General features: G+C 39.4%; 1 protein-coding gene across 1 annotated transcript; it reads right to left on the bottom strand.

Annotated features, from left to right (window-relative positions):
- Positions 1–294: 294 nt before the first annotated feature.
- On the bottom strand, positions 295–20,554 carry si:dkeyp-55f12.3 (uncharacterized protein LOC568418 homolog). The gene is made up of 2 exons (XM_028821954.2): positions 20,306–20,554; positions 295–1,374 (listed from the first exon to the last, which is right to left on the bottom strand). Exons 1-2 carry the CDS (start codon positions 20,505–20,507, stop codon positions 1,247–1,249), a joined length of 330 nt encoding a protein of 109 aa, XP_028677787.1. The 5' UTR covers positions 20,508–20,554; the 3' UTR covers positions 295–1,246.
- Between the last annotated feature and the right edge of the window lie 1,641 nt (positions 20,555–22,195).

Here is a 22,195-nt window from a genome sequence, read left to right as displayed (position 1 = left end):
ATCCTCAGAGCTGAAGTCTGTGTTGAAGTGTTTATCTGGCGTTGCATTTGTAAGGAATTATCTAGGTAATGAAATACCTTGATCTGAAAAACATACGTTTCATGTGTGTTCGGTGTCTACAACAATCTGTGTAAATATAGAATGACAGAGGAAATGTGAGGCAAGAAATGCTGAACACACAGCTAAAACAGAAAATGTTTTCATATGTTATAGTAATAATGACAATTTTCATGTGATGTGTGAAGACTGAAGCCCAAATATCCAAGAAACACTTTCACAAAAGGTTTAAGAAAACAAGTATGCTTTTATTGTAGAGTAAAACCGAAGAAAAATAAATTGCTCAATTGACATGTTGCTGAAGCCCAGCTATCAGTTGGTACAAAGTAAAAGACGTTCGCATACGTGTTTGTTTGCACGTTTAATTTTCAACAAGCTGTCACAGTGATGACACTACTTTGTCAGGGATCTGCAGAAATGGCGCAGTGGATCAGCTACCGTTTAGCAACTGCCAGGTAATAGGTTCAAATCGTGCATCATCTCTGCATTTAGTGCTTTTGAGTAGTGAGCTGCTGCTATTATGATTATCATATGATAAAAAACATACATTTGATGTGAGTCTGTAAAATCCTGGGAACATTTATTAATCTTCATTAATTGTGAAATTGTGTCTGCAGTCGGTTGTTTCTATCTTGTTCAATCCCATTTCCTAAATCATTGTCCAAATGGCAACTCCTTTCTGCTGATGGTGATTAAATAAGAACACCGGTGTGTGGTGGGGCCATGGTCAGCTGTGTGTGTGTGCATGTAGTATTTCTGCACAGGAACTCAAAGCTTTCCTTCCAACAATTTGGAGGGATGCAAGGCAGGAAGGAGCATCCCAAGATGGGACAACTAACAATGGCCTCATAAAAGAAACACCCATAGTTTAGTAATGTTTTGTGATAAAGCTAAGTGCCACATTGGCAGTATAACCTAATGGTTAAGAATTAAATGACAATGATGCCTGTATATGGGAACACTCCCAGTGTGTTCACTGTGTAAGCTAAACAAGATGAGGTGAAATTGTAGGTCAGGGAGTCAAGTCAGGTAACAGGACCGACAAGATTTTGGGGGAAAAAAAAAAAGATTACCTTTGACAAAAAAAGTTTTAATCTGCTAAACCGAAAAAATTCAACATAAATGGCATCTTTCAAAAGATATAAAACGTCCAACCTATATCGCTTGAAGTAGACTACAGAAGAAGATGTTAGGTACAGCTCTTGGGATTCAAAGGTGGGCTTTGCCGTTTTCGTTTAGGAGGTGGAGGTGTGGAGTGAGACTTTTTGCTTTTCACATCACCATCTTCCTCATCGCTGTCATCGTCCTCCTCTTCATCTGTCAAAGAAGGATTTTAAAGACAAGAAGGGTTCAGTTCCTTGTTTAGGATTTGTCTGTTTTTCCACATAGCCCATACAAGTTTACAATTTCAAAGACTGGCAGACAGGCTACGTGTTAGTGTCAATTTGTAAAGTGGGACACCAGGGGGCTCATGCATAACGCCATGCGTAGAACTCACACTATAACATGACATAAGCACAAAAGCCGAAATGTGCTTACGCACAGAAAAATCCAGATGCAGGAATCTGTGCATACGCAAACTTCCACATTCTTCTGCTACATAAATCCCAATCAGCGTGAAAAGTAACTCTCGTGCACGCGCCTACTGTCCCGCCCCAGCTCCTCCCAGAATTATGCCTCTTTGAATATGCAAAGCAATGTAAATAGCCCTTAAGGTCAGTGTTCTGTGAAAAGTCAATGGGAAAAGCAAGAGAAAAAATGGAAGAATTTCAGCGAATACCAAGTGGAGGCAAAGAAAAACGTACTATTTGTTGGTTTAAACAGTGATATGAACAACAAAAGGAAGCTAATCGACTGACAGAGTGTCGGAGAAACTCGAAAGCTCAAGTTCACAAAGTCGCACAGTGCCCGAAATGTCAGATATCAAAGTCATCATGAAAAGGTGAGACGTAGCCCACCATCTGAGTGTCCTATGAAAGCTTATTAGGGTACAGAGAAAAAAAAGGCACACAGTGGGGGAAAAAGCATGAAATATCAACTTTAATCTCGAAATTTCCACTTTAATCACGTAGGTTATTTTGTCATTAAAGTAGAACATCATAAACTTCATCTTAAAATCGTTTAACCAGTTTCTCAAATCACATCGTATTTAAAGTAGCACGGTAAATGCTTTGTTTTGTATGTGTTCTTCTATGTGCTCTGTGTGTGTGAATCAACGCGTGCTTCTTAAACTGGCTTTCTCTTCTTCCGATAGGACACAGAATCCATTACATTCGTGATATTACAGCTCTCTGAATAACTAAAATACTGACATGTATACGTGATATCATTTTCATGATGATATGGAGTTAAAGCACATTATTAAACATGGGAACACGGTGGCACAGTGATTATGCGCGATCTTCGATGAAATAATTTTATTGCAGCAGTACTCAGGGGCGGCTCTAGGCTCGTGGCAGCCCTGGGCAGAGAAAGAATCGGTGGCTCCTTCGCCCGCCAATGTCAATATGGTATCTTTTGCATGGCGGATGGCCACGTCCGTTGCGGATACTGCATAGCCACCTCGTGCTCATGACACAAGCGTTTAACTTTTGCCGAAATTGGCCGCTGCATTTTTAGCTGTGTTGTTATTTTCTCTTTCTGTTTTATATTCAATATATATTGGCGTGGCGGCCCTGTGCAGGTGCACAGTTTGCACATGCCTAAGGCCGTCCCTGCAGTACTGTCTCTTTCAAACGTACTAACCTCCAATTCCTGTCCTTCCTTTTCTTTCTCCAAGTAACCGATCGCCACACAATCAGCTCTATAATAGACGTTAAGCCATCTGTAAGCTTATAACGCAGATTCTTCAAAACTTTTAAGGAACATTGAAATACCTTCATAGTACATGTTTTATTATTCTATCATTCACACCTGTCCCAGTGAAGCATCCAGTGCTTTTAACTGTATAATATAATAAACATATTTTGCTGCATTTCATCTTAAAAATGATATCGTCATCATATGTAAATACGCACTTTATAAAGTGGCTCAGGTTGTGCAATATTATAACTGTAGTGCAAGTTTACAGTGAGGTGATTGTATTTATAAGTCCAAACAGTTCTACAAGGAGCAGTTGATGGACTGATTGAGTGCGTTTAGAGCTCTTGGGATGAAACTCTTTCTGAACTGCAAGGTCCATACAGGAAAGGTTTTGAAGCGTTTGCTGTGTGAGAAGCAGTTCAAATAGGAAGCATGGCTGAGGCAGCGTGTGCTTGATGCTATATACCGATAATTCTCTTTCCGATCAGCTGCTTCGAGTGGTGCAGTGAGAGTAATATGGAAAAAGATGATCTGCTGTGGCAACCCCTAACGGGAGCAACTGAAAGAAGAAGAAGGTGCAGTGAGAGTAACAATGCTAAAGCAGTTATGGTATTTTGAATAGTTTGACCAGTCCGTGGACCATTATATTGTTACTGGTTAATTACAATCAGATGCATTAAACTAATAAACAATATGCGGTTAATTTCAGTGTATTTATAAAGCCACCTCAGGGACATGGATCTGAAAAAGAATGATAAACCACACAGGAACAGTAGCACTGCTTTGACGCTGTGTGCCGCCAGTCTGCAAAACTGAGCAGAGAGCTTGTGTACGACAGGGTATGATGTACCGTGAAAATGTGCATGGCTGTACGGCAAGTTTAGGTTTTATACACTGCGATTTGTACGTGGAAACGTTCTTACGCAACATTTCTGTGCGTACGCACTGTTTATACATGAGGCCCCAGATGATGTCTACCTGCGTCCATTTATAAAGCACTCTGAATAGGCAGTGACTGTATAGCAAAACTGGAAGGTACAGACAACAGCGGCACTGGCTGTCCTCTTGAACCATTAAATAAATGACCACTTGCAACATGAGGACCGTTAAATGATGCAGCAGCGAACCTGTGCTACATGCTTGAGAATTTGCACACTTTTCATATTTGAAAGCAATGATGTGTAAATGGTAACCTGAGAGGAGAACTAGGTGGCCAAAAATTCCTTTATCGACCATAGGGTGATGGCTCCATCCTATTCACTTGGCACACTGCAACCTGCCAGAGGACTACCAGGCTAATTGCTGCTTGTTCTGTGAAAAAGCACAGCCAATATGATAACTAAAAGCGCCTTGTGTTTGCTTCAAGCGGTGGTACTCGTATGATACCTGTTCAGTTTTTGCTACTCTTCAGCTCATTTCTCCTGCTGTAGGGGGTTAGGCCACTCTGCCTATCACCATCTTTGCGCTCATCACCTTTATATACTCACATATAAATTGGGTCTTGAAACCCAAAAAATTGATCATAAAATCAAACCCGACTTATACACCCGTTCAAAAATGTGACTTAAATTTTTTTTTTTTTTTTTTACATCTTCTTGCCTCCTCCAATCTCACATCAGTTTCTCAGACACATTGAAATTTGTCGCAGCAGCACAGTTACCAATTTCTTTCGCTATTTCATTGACGTTTAATTTAAAACCAGTTTCATATTTTCTTCTGATCGCTCCATTGTAGATAAGGGATGCTCTTACGATAAAGGTGTCTGAGGGTGTGAGATACAAAAAACAAAACAGTGCAAACGTTGCTTCAGATTGGTTCTGGTATTACCGTGTGGTCACATAGGCACAATAGAGAGAGAGAGAGAGAGGGGTTAGGAGCACACGCAGATACAGTGCACTGCCGCACCCAAATAGAAAAAAAATGGCAGCGTGCTCCGTGATTACTCTGTCAGGTGGGCGTTAGCATATCGTAATCTCTTGGACCAATAGCGTGAGTTTCCATATTCGACTTATACGACCGACATTATAAAATACTAGTTATTTAGCCCGTTATAAAATACTAGTCATTTAGCCCGTTACAATAACGGGCGCTAGAACAGTAGTGCATAAACATTAGTAGGAACAGTTTATATTAAATGGCAAGGGACTTTGACCTCATTCTTTTTGTTGGTTGTATTTTTCTTTCTTTCAGCCTTTCTTTTGTTGATGTTTACTTGCTGAGCTGACCGTTCTTCGTGGGCTGCCGCCATGTATTGTGTGTCTTTAATTTTCTGTGACAGTAATACCGTCTTGTACGGCTCTACTCAATAAGGGCGCGCACAAAAAGGCGAGCTTCAAAAGGGCGACCTCAATTGAGTGCGGCGAATAAGGGCTCGCCTTTTTGTGCGCGCCCTTTTTGAAGGATACCGTCTTGTACGTCCGCTGGCTTGTACGTCTGTAATATACCTTTAATTTTCTCTGGCGGTAATACAGGCGTGCGTGTCGATAATATGCCTTTAATCTCCTCTGACAGTAATACTGGCTTGTATGTGGCTGTAATATGCGTCACTGTATTGTGTACCTTTAATTTCCTCTCGCAGTAATACTGGTTTGTATTTCCGTAAAACGCCTCTAACTTTCTCTGACAGTAATATCGCTCGTCGCACCGTGCCCCGCGCATGCGCACTTCATCAGAAGACACCCACACACGGACACCTGGACACACACAGAGATTTTATATATATATATATATCAGAAATTATACTGTAAAATCGAGTCATGACTTATCCGCAAGTATATACGGTACTCTGAAAACTGTCATGGAAGGCCAAAACAGTGCAGCTTAAAGGAATACTCCACCCAAAAAATGATATTTTTTTTACACATTACTTACCTTATGTAGTTTAAAGTGGCGGCTGAGAAAAATTTTAGTGTCATGTCATGTAGAACAAGATAAAAAAAAGTTTGATATGATAGAACCAAATGGCAACCTATGCTGAACAACGGCAAACGATGCAAAAAACTTTCTTGGAAAAAAGAAAAGAAAATCTCACATTAGTTGTGTCACATAATCCACATATCAGTTACCTAGTGGTATGCGTTTTTGATAAAATACTGTTAGTTACTTCCGAAAAATTCAGCAGACATCATAAACAGGAAACTAAGGTCTCATGGCAGTCTCTTTTCAAATTGAATACAGGTCTGCTGACCAAATCGTGAAGGGGAGAGGGTGGTCTTTTATTTAGAAAGTCCACAAAGTATGCTGGAAGTGTCTACCTAACAATATTTTAGCAAAAAAAAAAAAGCATGCGTTCTGAATATGCGACTGGATAACAGACATGTGGATTATGCGACATGAGTAACGTGAGATTTGTTTTTTCCCTTTTTCCCGTGGTATTTTTCGCATCTGTGGCCACCATTGCCTATTGTGATATCAAACTTTTTTTCTCTCCTTTCTCCATGAAAATATATGATTTTTGTTTTTGGCCAACACTACAAACTGCACAGGGTAAATAACATATAACATTTTGGGTGGCATATACCTTTAAAAATGCAAATCATTACCATCTTTTGGGATGCCAATAATGTCGAGACTACCGGCTATTAAAGATCTTTGTTTTGTCAGTTTACTGCCTTGATAAAGGACAGAAACAGAAAATACTCCCTTGCACTGATTACTTTCTGTGTAACCAAGTAAGATCTTTCAAGATTGATTTTATTTGTAGACTTTGCATTTAAGCAGGAGTCTGATGACTTTGTGGGGCTCCAAGCGAGCATTTGCTGCATTTGTGAAGCTGTTTTGAACCATCTACAGCCATTTAACGACAAATTTTGGTACGTTAAAAGGATGCTTTCTAGTACTGCACAAGAAGAATTTTGAAAAAATTTAATTCTGCATAAATTTCACATTAAGTTCTATTTGAAAAAAGGACAAAAGGCATAACAAATTAATTGCCAGCATCATTCCCAGTATGACAGACATGTGTAAAGGCCGCACAGGAACATGGTGCTGAAGAGAATAGTGATGTGTAAAGCACAAACAAGCTAGCACTTTTGTATTTGTCTTGGTCTCTGAACAAAAGTACTGTTACAATGACATTAAAAAAATGACTCTGTTTGAGGCGTGCACAGTGCATGCTATGATTTACATTGCATTCTGCGACAGTCTGAGGCTATCACCTTAACTTAAATTCATTGCCGTCTTCGGGAAATAGTCTTATCAGTAAACTGTTTAAGCAAATGGGTCGTGATGGTAACTAGCCAATGACTGACTTGGTAGATGACACCAAGCACCTCCCACTGATCGTCTCACCACTCTGACTGAGTGACTACGACCATCTCAGTACACTGACTGACTGAAAGACCGAATGAACCAGTATGCACCCTACTGATCTGGAGAACCACTTCAGTACACTGAACAAGTTCACCAAAAGAATCAGTTTGTGTGCTGAATGGAGGAATGAACTACAGACAAGAGACTTGCTGTACACTGAATCTTGGTTCAGTTCACTGATTATATACAGTCATATGAAAAAGTTTGGGAACCCCTCTTACTTCTTTAGATTTTTGTTACTCATTGGCTGACCTTTCAAATTAGCAACTTCCTTTTAATACAGTTAGGTTCATAAATATTTGGACAGAGACAACGTTTTTCTAATTTTGGTTCTGTACATTACCACAATGAATTTTAAATGAAACAACTCAGATGCAGTTGAAGTGCAGACTTTCAGCTTTAATTCAGTGGGGTGAACAAAACAATTGCATAAAAATGTGAGGCAACTAAAGCATTTTTTGAACACAATCCCTTCATTTCAGGGGCTCAAAAGTAATTGCACAATTGGCTCAAAGGCTATTTCATGGACAGGTGTGGGCAAGTCCGTCGTTATGTCATTACCAATTAAGCAGATAAAAGGCCTGGAGTTGATTTGAGGTGTGGTGCTTGCATGTGGAAGATTTTGCTGTGAACAGACAACATGCGATCAAAGGAGCTCTCCATGCAGGTGAAAGAAGCCATCCTTAAGCTGCAAAAACAGAAAAAACCCATCCAAGAAATTGCTACAATATTACGAGTGGCAAAATCTACAGTTTGGTACATCCTGAGAGAGAAAGCAAGCACTGGTGAACTCAGCAATGCAAAAAGACCTGGACGTCCACAGAAGACAACAGTGGTGGATGATCGCAGAATCATTTCCATGGTGAAGAGAAACCCCTTCACAACAGCCAACCAAGTGAACAACACTCTCCAGGGGGTAGGCGTATCGATATCCAAGTCTACCATAAAGAGAAGACTGCATGAAAGTAAATACAGAGGGTGCATTGCAAGGTGCAAGCCACTCATAAGCCTCAAGAATAGAAAGGCTAGATTGGACTTTGCTAAAGAACATCTAAAAAAGCCAGCACAGTTCTGGAAAAACATTCTTTGGACAGATGAAACCAAGATCAACCTCTACCAGAATGATGGGAAGAAAAAAGTATGGAGAAGGCATGGAACAGCTGACTATCCAAAGCATACCACATCATCTGTAAAACACGGTGGAGGCAGTGTGATGGCTTGGGTGTGCATGGCTGCCAGTGGCACTGGGACACTAGTGTTTATTGATGATGTGACACAGGACAGAAGCAGCCGATTGAATTCTGAGGTGTTCAGAGACATACTGTCTGCTCAAATCCAGCTTAATGCAGTCAAATTGATTGGGTGGCGTTTCATGATACAGATGGACAATGACCCAAAACATACAGCCAAAGCAACCCAGGAGTTTATTAAAGCAAAGAAGTGGAAAATTCTTGAATGGCCAAGTCAGTCACCTGATCTTAACCCAATTGAGCAGGCATTTCACTTGTTGAAGACTAAACTTCAGACAGAAAGGCCCACAAACAAACAGCAACTGAAAGCCGCTGCAGTAAAGGCCTGGCAGAGCATTAAAAGGAGGAAACCCAGCATCTGGTGATGTCCATGAGTTCAAGACTTCAGGCTGTCATTGCCAGCAAAGGGGTTTCAACCAAGTATTAGAAATGAACATTTTATTTCCAGTTATTTAATTTGTCCAATTACTTTTGAGCCCCTGAAATGAAGGGATTGTGTTAATAAAATGCTTTAGTTGCCTCACATTTTTATGCAATCGTTTTGTTTTCCCCACTGAATTAGAGCTGAAAGTCTGCACTTCAACGGAGACGTTTCACTTCAAATTAATTGTGGTAATGTACAGAACCAAAATTAGAAAAAAGTTGTCTCTGTCCAGATATTTATGGACCTAACTGTATATGACATGCATTATGGAAACAGTAGTATTTCAGCAGTGACATTAAGTTTATTGGATTAACAGAATATATACAATATGAATCATAACAAAATTAGACAGGTGCATAAATTTGGGCACCCCAACAGAGATATTACATCAATCCGTACTCGAGCCTCCTTTTGCAAATATAACAGCCTCTAGACGCTGTCCTCCTGTAGCCTTTGATGTGTGTCTGGATTCTGGATGGAGGTATTGTTGACCATTCTTCCATACAAAATCTCTCCAGTTCAGTTAAATTGATGGCTGCCGAGCATGGACAGCCTGCTTCAAATCATCCCATAGATTTTCGATGATATTCAAGTCAGGAGACTGTGACGGCCATTCCAGAACATTGTACTTCTCCCTCTGCATGAATGCCTTTGTATATTTCAAACTGTGTTTTGGGTCATTGTCTTGTTGGAATATTCAACCTCTGAGTAACTTCAACTTTGTGACTTATGCTTGAACATTATCCTGAAGAATTTGTTGATATTGGGTTGAATTCATCCAACCTTCAACTTTAACAAGGGCCCCAGTCCCTGAACTAGCCACACAGCCCCACAGCATGATGGAACCTCCATCAAATTTGACAGTAGGTAGCAGGTGTTTTTCTTGAAATGTGGTGTTCTTCTTCCACCATGCAAAGTGCTTTTTGTTATGACTAAATAACTCAATTTTTGTCTCATCAGTCCAAAGCACTTTGTTCCAAAATGAATCTGGCTTGTCTAAATGAGCACTTGCATACAACAAGCAACTGTGTTGGTGGCGTGAGTGTAGAAAGGGCTTCTTTGGTCATCACCCTGCCATATAGATGTTCTTTGTGCAAATTGCGGTGAATTGTAGAACGATGTACAGATACACCATTTGCAGCAAGATGTTCTTGAAGGTCTTTGGAGGTGATCTGTGGGTTGTCTGTCACCATTCTCACAATCCTGCGCATATGCCACTCCTGTATTTTTCTTGGCCTGCCAGACCTGCTGGGTTTAACAGCAACTGTGCCTGTGGCCTTCCATTTCCTGATTACATTCCTTACAGTTGAAACTGACAGTTTAAACTTCTGAGATGGCTTTTTGTAGCCTTCCCCTAAACCATGAGACTGAACAATCTTTGTTTTCAGATCTTTTGAGAGTTTCTTTGAGGATCCCATGCTGTCACTCTTCAGAGGAGTGTCAAAGGGAAGCACAACTTGCAATTGACCACCTTAAATACCTTCATATCTCATGAGTGGACTCACCTGTCTATGAAGTTCAAGGATTAACGAACAAATCCAACCAATTTGGTGTTGCAAGTAATCAGCATTGAGCAGTTACATGCATTCAAATCAGCAAAATTACAAGGGGACCCAAATTTTTGCACAGCCAGTTTTTCACATTTGATTTAATTTCATACAACTAAATACTGCTTCACTAAAAATCTTTGTTCGGAAAACACCCCAGGACTCAGATGTTCCTAGGGAATTAAAGACATACCACCATTATCTTTTTTGTTGTCACTAGAGTAAATTATTATGCATGCTGAGAGGGGTTCCCAAACTTTTTCATATGACTGTATGTATGGGAGATGGCATCAGAAAGTAAAATGGCAAAGAAAAGAAGGAAACTGCAGGAGATTAACCAAAAACTGAAATCAACTTTATTTAGTCAAATTTCAATGTTATCACAGTTTTGTCATGATGTGTGCACTATTCTAAGGTTCCATTTGTAGAATTGTTTTCTTCTAGTATGTAAAAGTTGTACAGGATATGTATGAGGGAAGTGTGACTGTGGTGAGGTCTGCGGTAGGAGTAACGGATGCATTCAAGGTGGAGGTGGGATTACATCAGGGTTCGGCTCTGAGCCCTTTCTTATTTGCAATGGTGATGGAGAGGTTGACAGACGAGATTAGACAGAAGTTCCCTTGGACTATGATGTTTGCTGATGATATTGTGATCTGTAGTAAGAGTAGGGAGCAGGTTGAGGAGACCCTGGAGAGGTGGAGATATGCTCTAGAGAGAAGAGGAATGAGGGTCTGTATGAACAAGAGAATACATGTGTGTAAATGAGAGGGAGGTCAGTGGAATGGCGAGGATGCAAGAAGTAGAGTTGGTGAAGGTGGATGAGTTTAAATACTTGGGATCAACAGTACAGAGTAATGGGGATTGTGGAAGAGAGGTGAAAAAGAGAGTGCAGGCAGGGTGGAACAGGTGGAGAAGAGTGTCAGGAGTGATTTGTGACAGACAGATATCAGCAAGAGTGAAAGGGAAGGTCTACAGGACGGTAGTGAGACCAGCTATGTTATATGGGTTGGAGACGGTGGCACTGACCAGAAAGCAGGAGACAGAGCTGGAGGTGGCAGAGTTAAAGATGCTAAGATTTGCACTGGGTGTGACGAGGATGGATAGGATTAGAAATGAGTACATTAGAGGGTCAGCTCAACTTGGACGATTGGGAGACAAAGTCAGAGAAGTGAGATTGCGTTGGTTTGGACATGTGCAGAGGAGAGATGCTGAATATAATTGGGAGAAGGATGCTAAGGATAGAGCTGCCAGGCAAGAGGAAAAGAGGAAGGTCTAAGGGAAGGTTTATGGAATGTGGTGAGAGAGGACATGCAGGTGATGGGTGTGTAACAGAACAAGATACAGAGGACAGAAAGATATGGAAGAAGATGATCCGCTGTGGTGAACCCGAATGGGAGCAGCCGAAAGAAGAAGATGTTGAAATTGTATTTATTGTCAAAATTCAATAAAGATGATTATTACTTAATCTTGTTGCTTGCTTTTTATATTGCTTAGTGGTTAAAGATGTTACACCGTTATGATACTATTCTAGACTTTAAACTAGAATAAAGCTTGTTGTTTTTGAGGTGAACGAACCAGTGATTCAAAGAATTTTGGTGAACTAAAAAGAATGATTTGGACATCACTGCAAGAGAAGCACTTCTGTCGAGAAGGGTCCGCCTCCTACCTTCCACAGTCCGTAGAAAGAGAAGGAGAAGAGCAGCTGTACAGTTTTTTCAAATCAAAAAAGGAGCTGAAAACGTTTTCCGACACGGAACAATGGCACAACAGCATCAAAAGCTCAGTATATTTAAAGAAACTTTAGATCCATTAAACAAAACTAATGAGATGTACGATTATATACTGTATAGCGAATCCAAGTGCTCTCTCTTTATCGTCATTACTGACATATCCTATTTCTAAACATATCGTTTCAATTATTTTTTACATCTTGTATTGTTTCTTTTTTTATAGTTGCCATATTATTTCATCTATATTAACTTTTTCACTTATTTATGCAATGTTAGTGTACAATATGAAAAGATATTTTTGTTTATCGTCGTCATTAATGTTTGTTAAATATCTTATTTAACTCGATTTTTCTGTAGTTAAGTTAGCTATTTATAAAAGCACGATAGCGCTTTCTGCCAAATTAGTATTACATATTATTTTTGTCTTGATTTCCACAGTCACATCCACATTACTAACCGAGAATGGTAAACAGGATGGACGCAGGGACATCCGGCCATGGGCCGTGGACGCAAAAGACGTACTGCGCAGGACATCCCAAATACTGGACATGCAACGACGCGCCTCTCAAACGGCACAAGCAAAAGATACACGTCACGGACATCAACGCCAGACACCTGCTAAACGATTGCGCCACTTAGCTGACAACGCGTTCAATAATGAGTCCAGTATTCAGGAAAATTCATTGGGATTAATGAATGTCATTTGCAATCATTGTCATTCACTTAACTTCCCTGAAGAAACAACTGGTAATACAAGTAATGAATTTACACGTTGTTGTCAAAAGGGTCAAATTAGACTGCCTCCTTTATTTCCCCTTAGAATATTTGAACACTATTAACCCAGCCGGATTACCACAACACAATCTTAGCCTTAAAAACGGAACAATAATCATGCTATTAAGAAACCTTAACACTAAACAGGGTTTATACAATGGTACACGTTTAGTCGTCAACACCATGCCACACAATGTTATTGAAGCAAAACTTCTTACAGGATCACATGCTAACAATACTGTTCTAATTCCTAGAATTGCCCTTACAAGTTCTGACCTGGAATTACCTTTTACACTTAAACGGCAACAGTTCCACATTAAACCTGCCTTTGCCATGACCATCAACAAATCACAAGGACAAACCATGGACAAAGTTGGCATCTGCCTCTCTGAGTCCGTTTTTGGACATGGACAACTTTATTTGCTTCCTATATGCGTCATCTACACCTTCACACTATGCTATATCTCATTCTTACATCACGCTCTTTGTAATTTCACAACACCAGGGGTTGGCAAGCGAAGCGAGCAGGGGGCAGAGCCCCCTAGTTTCTCCATAAAGGCAGAGAATATAAAACCAACTTTGATTACATTGATTAAATATCAAAATGAATCCAAGTGCCCTCTTTGTAAAAAGTAAAGAGACTACAACATCCTGAGTCATGAAGGCCACATTGTCAAGTATGCAGGTAATTATGCCAGTAGTGTATGCTTGCAAACAATACTGACGTTTAGATTTCTGAACTGGAACTTTTTAAATACAGTTTAAAATGCTGAGCTAATCCTGCATTTTCTGTTTGGCAGGTTTTACTACTTACAGATGTAACACAGGGTGTGTAACAGGAGGCCATTTCCATTGTTGTTTTTGTTTAAAAGTCATTGTGCACAGTTTACTGTATGTCAGTATTGAATATTTTTCTTTGATTCATTTTTTTACCCCTTGTATTAGGGCCTTCCAAGTCAGATGAATAGCCATGACTGTGGAATTTTCATGTTGATGGTATGACCATTTCATATTGTAACTATCTTTTTTTGTTTGTCTGTATTTAATGTTGTGTCCAGGTTTCCAAATGACCATTTTATGGTTTCTCTGTATTTCATTCTCGGGGGCCCCCTTCAATTTTATCGAGGTATTTCTCAACTTTAGTTCTCTCTTCTTTCATTGTAGTATTTGTACAGGGACGATTATATCTGGTTGTTGGTTCCCATTATTGTCACCTTCTACAATTTGTGTTGGATATTTGTGTTATGCTTATTTTATTTGTATATTTTTTTAATTGTAGCATACTGTCCCTAGTGGTTTTGATGTTTCAGAAATGCCTACCTTTCAAAATCCAGATATTTTAAATGTATGTTTATGATGGTTTGCATTAATATTTTTGTAACATTAAACTCCTTTTAACAACATGACTCTGCTCAGTCCTCTTTAGAATGACATGCTGGCTTTGAGGAAGCGCTAGTGTAGAATGTTGCTTGAGAACTCCAACCCCAAGGGGTAAATGAAATTTAAATTTCCATTTAATAACTTTAATTCAGTTCTGCAGTAATATGGCAAATATACTTAGCCATATTGTAAATCAAAGACAAATAGTCCAAATGTTTACCATTATAAACTTAGTGCTTCTTTTTGAAATCACTGAAGTAACTGTTCACAACGGATTGAGCGAGCAATCACCCTTCGAAATGAAGGCCAAGAACCAAACAAAACAATTAGAAGGTACAGAAATAATGGAGAGCCAGGACAGGGTCATTTTTTGTGCTGATTCTTTTGGTTCTTTTTTTTTTACATTTCCTTAGGTAAATGTTATTTTCTCTGTTTTTCAGGTTTAGACTTTATTGAGCCATTAATGAGAAGACAGAGTAAAGACTTGCACTACATCTGAAGTGAAAAAAAAAATGTCTTGCTATTCTGTTCCATAGCACTGCGCTTATGCAGGTTTCAGATCTTTACTTTTAGAAGACACGTAAGCCTCCCTTCTCCAATATCCAGCACAGGGCACCGAAGAGCAGGTACAGACACCTCATTTTATAAATTTCCACAAGAAAGATGAATTATATTTTGTTGATGCTGACTTACAATTCCTATGGTATAGTGAATAAGATGTACAAAAAGACTTAACGCTTGTTTCAGATGCATACTGTTAATCGTTAACCAGTAGCAGTCAAAGCCCAAAAGACTAAAAGCCTGTTTTACATCTTCTGACAAACTATAGTACTAGTACAACTCTTAACGACCTCAAAATATTTGAAATGCATTGTGTACTTTGTTAATAATAGTGTATTATAAGAAACATTGAAGACTTGTTAGAATCTGTGATTGAAAACAGCAATGTTAATAATGTATAACAAATTCAAAATATATTGAACGTTATTTTTTTACTTTCCTTTTCTTACATTCCTTGTAAATGTGGAGAAAAAGGCTATAAGCTTTATAATGACCATTTAAAGAATTTTTTTTTTATTTATTTTTCTAATAAAACATATTACAGCAACACGGAATCCATCAGCATTTTACTGAGGCAGAGAAGTGGTGTGCTGAGAACATTTCTGTGTTCAGGGGGCACATCTCACTCCCTTCATTACTGTCAATGGACAAAGATAAAATTGAGGAGGCCCTTCAGAAATGTGATTTGCTATCTGAATTTCCAGAAAAAGACAAGAGGGAATATGTCCTTAGACCCTTCATCATCCTTTTTTCCACATATGGAAGACATGCATTTGTTTTTAGATAACGTGAGAAGGAAAAGGAAAATGACTGTGTTCTGTAAGAAAATGTAACAAACATACATGTCCCTCATTGTTCAGTTACAACCTACAATTCTTGTTCAATTATTGTTCTACTAGACATTAAGCCCGTTACAATAATGGGCGCTAGAATGGTAGTGCATAAACATAAACATTAGTAGGATAGGAAGAGTCTACATTAAATGGCAAAGGACCGTCTATTTTCTGTTACAGTAATACTGGCTTGTATGTGTCTGTAATATGCGTCACTGTATTGTGTGCCTTTAATTTTCTCTCACAATAATACATCTCTCCAGCAAGTATTGTAATCTGTGCTGGCGTGCAGCTGATTATTGTATGTATGGCGTCTCCCCAGCAACGGATTTTATCTGCATGAAAATAAATCTACTTTTGAAAGTCATCCTATTGTAATATCATGAAAATTCGTATGTTTAGGAAAACACTTTACACGGCCAGGTTTGTTAATCGCAAATCTGACATCCTCAGAGTGAACACTTGCACAACAACAAACACTAATCCCACCTCTTTGGGAAAGCTGGTCTCCGCGTCTCAGTACCCGATTGAATTTTTCGTGCGTTATGTTTTAGGTCTTACCTCATTTACCGAAATCCGATTGGATCGGCCGCACGATATTTTATAGGTCCCACCCTCTCTGTCTTGTGTGACGCGTCAGGCGGCCTTTGAAGCATCGCACCGTGCCCCGCGCATGCGCACTTCACCAGAAGACACACACACGGACACGTGGACGCTCACAGGGATTTTATTAAAGAGGATATTTTATACATTCTTTACCTTTTTTGTAATAAATGTTTCAAACCAACGTCATCTTTACAGTCCATTGTCTCAGTTCTGCACTTCTTAGTGTTATGTATTAAAATAATGTTTTATAAAGCTGGGCAAGGCAATTTTTATTTTTAAAGCACATTTACTATAGCCAGAACTGAACCAAAGTGCTGTACAAGAAGGGATAAAAGAAGCAGTTCAAATATACTGTACAGTTGTGCTTGAAAGTTTGTGAACCCTTTAGAATTTTCTATATTTCTGAATAAATATGACCTAAAACATCATCAGATTTTCACTCAAGTCCTAAAAGTAGATAAAGAAAAACCAGTTAAACAAATGAGACAAAAATATTATACTTGGTCATTTATTTATTAAGGAAAATGATTGAATATTTCATATTTGTGAGTGGCAAAAGAATGTGAACCTTTGCTTTCAGTATCTGGTGTGACCCCCCCTTTGCAGCAATAACTGCAACTAAACGTTTCCGGTAACTGTTGATCAGTCCTGCACACCGGCTTGGAGGAATTTTAGCCCATTCCTCCGTACAGAACAGCTTCAACTCTGGGATGTTGGTGGGTTTTCTCACATTAACTGCTCGCTTCAGGTCCTTCCACAACATTTCAATTGGATTAAGGTCAGGACTTTGACTTGGCCATTCCAAAACATTAACTTTATTCTTCTTTAACCATTCTTTGGTAGAATGACTTGTGTGCTTAGGGTCGTTGTCTTGCTGCATGACCCACCTTCTCTTGAGATTCAGTTCATGGACAGATGTCCTGACATTTTCCTTTAGAATTCTCTGATATAATTCAGAATTCATTGTTCCATCAATGAAGGCAAGCCGTCCTGGCCCAGATGCAGCAAAACAGGCCCAAACCATGATACTACCACCACCATGTTTCACAGATGGGATAAGGTTCTTATGCTGGAACGCAGTGTTTTCCTTTCTCCAAACATAACGCTTTTCATTTAAACCAAAAAGTTCTATTTTGGTCTCATCCGTCCACAAAACATTCTTCCAATAGTCTTCTGGTTTGTCCACGTGATCTTTAGCAAACTGCAGACGAGCAGCAATGTTTTTTTTGGAGAGCAGTGGCTTTCTCCTTGCAACCCTGCCATGCACGCCATTGTTGTTCAGTGTTCTCCTGATGGAGGACTCATGAACATGAACATTAGCCAATGTGAGAAAGGCCTTCAGTTGCTTAGAAGTTACCCTGGGGTCCTTTGTGACCTCGCTGACTATTACACACCTTGCTCTTGGAGTGATCTTTGTTGGTCAACCACTCCTGGGGAGGGTAACAATGGTCTTGAATTTCCTCCATTTGTACACAATTTGTCTGACTGTGGATTGGTGGAGTCCAAACTCTTTCGAGATGGTTTTGTAACATTTTCCAGCCTGATGAGCATCAACAACTCTCTTTCTGAGGTCCTCAGAAATCTCCTTTGTTCGTGCCATGATACACTTCCACAAACATGTGTTGTGAAGAGCAGACTTTGATAGATCCCTGTTCTTTAAATAACGCAGGGTGCCCACTCACACCTGATTGTCATCCCATTGATTGAAAACACCTTACTCGAATTTCACCTTCAAACTAACTGCTAATCCTAGAGGTTCATATACTTTTGCCACTCACAAATATGTAATATTTGATCATTTTCCTTAATAAATAAATGACCAAGTATAATATTTTTGTCTCATTTGTTTAACTGGATTCTCTTTATCTACTTTAAGGACTTGAGTGAAAATCTGATGATGTTGTAGGTCATATTTATGCAGAAATATAGAAAATTCTAAAGGGTTCACAGACTTTCAAGCACAACTGTATGTACACAGTACAAAAATGCAAGCAAAACCAACCATTATATAAAAGATAAACTCAAAATACCCATACATACATATTTATAATCATGAATGTACATGAGCCAACATATACAAACAATGTGAACCTCTTGCAGGGTCAAATGGCAGCAAGAACAAGTAAGACTTTAATGATGACTTAAAAATAGCCAGCACTGGAGCAGACCTAGTATAATAAGGTGAGCCATTCCAGAGAAAAGGAGCAGCCACCACAAACACCCGATTCCTCCTTTGCTACAGCCTCAACCTCGGCACAACTAAGAGCATCGGGCTAGTAGACCGCAGGGCTCTTGTTGGCACATACAAGTGAAGAAGTTCCAAGAGGCAAGATGGGGCTGATCCATTCAAACATTTGAAAACAAGAAATAAAATTTTAAATCAATTCTGAAACGGACCAGCAGCCAACAAAGCAAGGTCAGTATTGGTGAAATATGGCCACACTTATGAGGGCCATTCAATAAGCGAACAGCAGAGTTGTGGAATAGTTGTAGGTGTTGTAACAGGGCCTGACCAACACCTACCTACAAAAACTGCAATAGTCCAAACGAGATGTTATAAAAGCCTGGATGGCCTTTTCAAGATCACTGAAAGAAAGAAAAGCCTTTACCTTAAAGTCTCAGCTGGAAAAAATTTAATGTAACCTCACAATTTATCTGTTTGTCGAGTTTGAATGAGCTGTCAAAGATCACGCCTGGGCTCTTAACTGAAGCTTTATGATACGTATATAGCAAGGGGTCCAAGAGCAACATCAGAGACACTCAAATTTTTTAACTATTGGACACCATGATCACAATTTTATTATAATTTAGTTTAAGAAGATGTATTGCCATCCAGGTTTTAATATCATTCAAGCACGCATCGAGGGTCTGTATTGTCTCGCTTTGATTTTAATGGCAAATCTATTTGAGTGTCTTCAGCATAGAGAAGCCATACTTGTTAACAATGGAGCCTAAAGGTAACATGCATATTAAAAAGATAGCTGGTCCAAGGATGGAATCCCACAAGTAATAGGAGCTACAGAGGATGAGAACTCACCCAAATGAACAGAAAAGCTCCTACTGCTTAGATAAGATTTAAACCATTTCAGGGCATTACCTTGGATGCCTACATACTGTTCAGGGCAGGATATATGAATTGTAAGATCCACAATATCAAAAGCTGAGGTAAGATCTAGCAGTACAAGAATGGCAGAATCACCAGCATTAGTAGTTGGGAAGAGGTCACTGCAAACCTTTAACAAGGATGTTTCTGCGCTGTAAGAACATCTGTATCTGGATTGGAATTTTTCCAGAATACCATTTTCATCCAGAAATGTTTGAGTTAGGACAACTTTTTCTAAGACTTTAGGTAAAAAAGGCAGTTTAGAAGTTGTCCTGAAATTTGACACATTAGATGATTAGAGGATCCTTATTTTGATTTTTTTTAATACGTTTCTGCACCACAGTGTGTTTCAAGGCTGCAGGAACACAACCAGAAATCAAGCTAGCATTTATTAAGGTAACAATACTTGGTCTGACAGAATCAAAAAAACCCTTAACTAATCGAGAGGGGACACTGTCCAGGGGGCTATTTGTAGGATTCAGGCGTTGCACCAAATCAGAAAACAGAGACGATGACACACGCAGGATCAAAGTGGTCAAAGACAGCTGAAAACACTATGGGAAGAGATGAATCCTTAGTAAGCAGTGAGACAGATGACCCAATAACAGTAGTCGTATTTACAGAAACGTTTATCTTCGTTTGGATAGTAAGCGGAGGGTTACATGGTAAATCAACGTTACTAGTTTTTCAACAAAAGCGATGTGACAGAGGACGGAAGCGAATGCTGGAGGCGTGGTGTGAAAGGCAGGAGGCGTGGAAGGTCGAGTCTGCGACCTGCAGCCGGATAGAATTGCATCCGTCCAGCACTTACTTTTAATACGCATGCGCAGCCAAATCGGCTAATGACACGCCTCTCTTCCCCAAACGCGAGCCTACGTAACGCCCACTCTAGACTCGTGGCCCTTTGGCTTCCCCGTGCATGCTTACCGTCCGACAGCGGTGTGCTTGTCGTCTGCAAAGCGCCGCTCTTCTCCTGCTCTACCAGCTCGTTGAGCACCACGGCAACCTGTTCCCTCAGCTGTTGGACACCGTGTAGCAGAGCCGGTAGGGTGCTAGAAACCGCTAACGTGACTGCTCTCGTCTCTCCGTCACGGTACTTCAGCTCTCCGCGCAACTCCTGGCTGGCCATGTCTGCCGCGGTGACCTTTGACTGAGCCCCGCCTTTCAGACGAAGTCATTCTCGGGAAATGAAGGCGTAGGATTAGATCGTGCGAGAGACGCTGCATTTCTGTTACAACGAGGTGTATTGTTATGATTACTTCGAAGTATCCAGATAGGAGATTAGCACTTAATTTATTTCTTTTAAATAGCCGTGTCTTTTGGAGAAAAACCAGAAGGCAACGTTTAGGGAAGGGCCTCGTCCTCGCGGTGCTACTGCCACCTGCTGGACTTAATGCATAATAGCGATTGGGGGTCTTCTGGCGCAAAATAAGGCTAACATTTTCATCTTTGTAATTCTTTTTTTCACATAAACTATTTATTGACAATTGTATACGTGCACAAATAAATATACAGAAAGGAGAATTAAACGCCAATTACCAAAAAAATTGAACTTAGAAAACATGTATATAGTAAAATGCACGATTAAAATTTCAAATAATTTATCAACATTGATTTTATCAAAGGCACATGTTTTTAGAAGTTTCATTGTTTATGGATCTTGAAATTATTTTTATAGATATAATAAAAACAATCTAAAGTTAGGTTTTAAGTTAGTGTTAGATGCTTTATTTGTCCCCAAGGGGAGTTAAAGTAAAAGAGAGAAAATAAATATACATTTATAACAAAAAACAAACCACCCGACTGACGTGAACAGCTGCTGCTGTCAACAACAGGCCTGAGGCGGCATTAAGATGATCAGAACTGTCCAGATGTTCAACAGGCGCTGCTATTTCTCTAGAATTATAAATAACAATGCTAGTAATCCCAGAGTCTTTTTCTCTACGATTGATCGTCTGCTAAACCCTGGTCACTCAATGGAATACCTCCAAAATACTTCCAGTGAAACTTATGAGGCTATTGCTGTATTTTTTAATCAAAAAATTAATGATATTAGAAACAATATAGTACATCTCCCCAACACTGATCCTCTTAAGCCCCAGTAAGCCATTATAAACAAATTAAATTCCTTCACTAGGATAGATTTACCTGATTTATATAAAATAATTTCTCAATTGAGACCCTACACTTGCGTCCTTGACCCAATACCAACAAGTTTTTTCAAAAAAGTATCCGGCGTGCTAACTGACAGTATTCTTGACATAGTAAACTTGTCATTAGATACGGAAGTCTTCCCAGACTGTCTTAAGACTGCTGTAATTAAACCCCTACTCAAGAAAATAATCTTGACTCCTCTGCTTTCGAAAATGTTAGACCTATCTCTAACTTGCCTTTCTTAAGTAAAATTCTAGAGAAGACAGTCATTATGCAGCTAAATGACCACCTCAATAAACATGCTATTCTTCATAAGTTTGTTGGGAAAGAGAAAACTGAAATTTTAGTGATTGGTAATAATGGATATAATGAGGTTATTAGAAATAAACTTGATGCATTAGGATTAAAAGTCAAGAAGGAGGTAAAGAATTTAGGGGTAACTGTTGACTGTGACCTGAATTTTAAATCATATATTAATCAGATCACTAGGACAGCATTTTTTCACTTAAGAAATATAGCAAAAATTAGAACTCTTATATCATTGAAAGATGCTGAGAAATTAGTTCACGCTTTTGTTTTCAGTCGGCTGGATTACTGTAACACACTCCTCTCAGGACTACCCAAAAAAGATATAAATCGATTGAAACTAGTGCAGAATGGAGC

Source organism: Erpetoichthys calabaricus, chromosome 16, assembly GCF_900747795.2.
Source record: "Erpetoichthys calabaricus chromosome 16, fErpCal1.3, whole genome shotgun sequence".
Classification (NCBI taxonomy): Eukaryota; Metazoa; Chordata; class Cladistia; order Polypteriformes; family Polypteridae; genus Erpetoichthys; species Erpetoichthys calabaricus.
The sequence above is the reverse complement of the archived record's forward strand: the minus strand, read 5'-3'. Positions and strand labels throughout refer to the sequence as shown.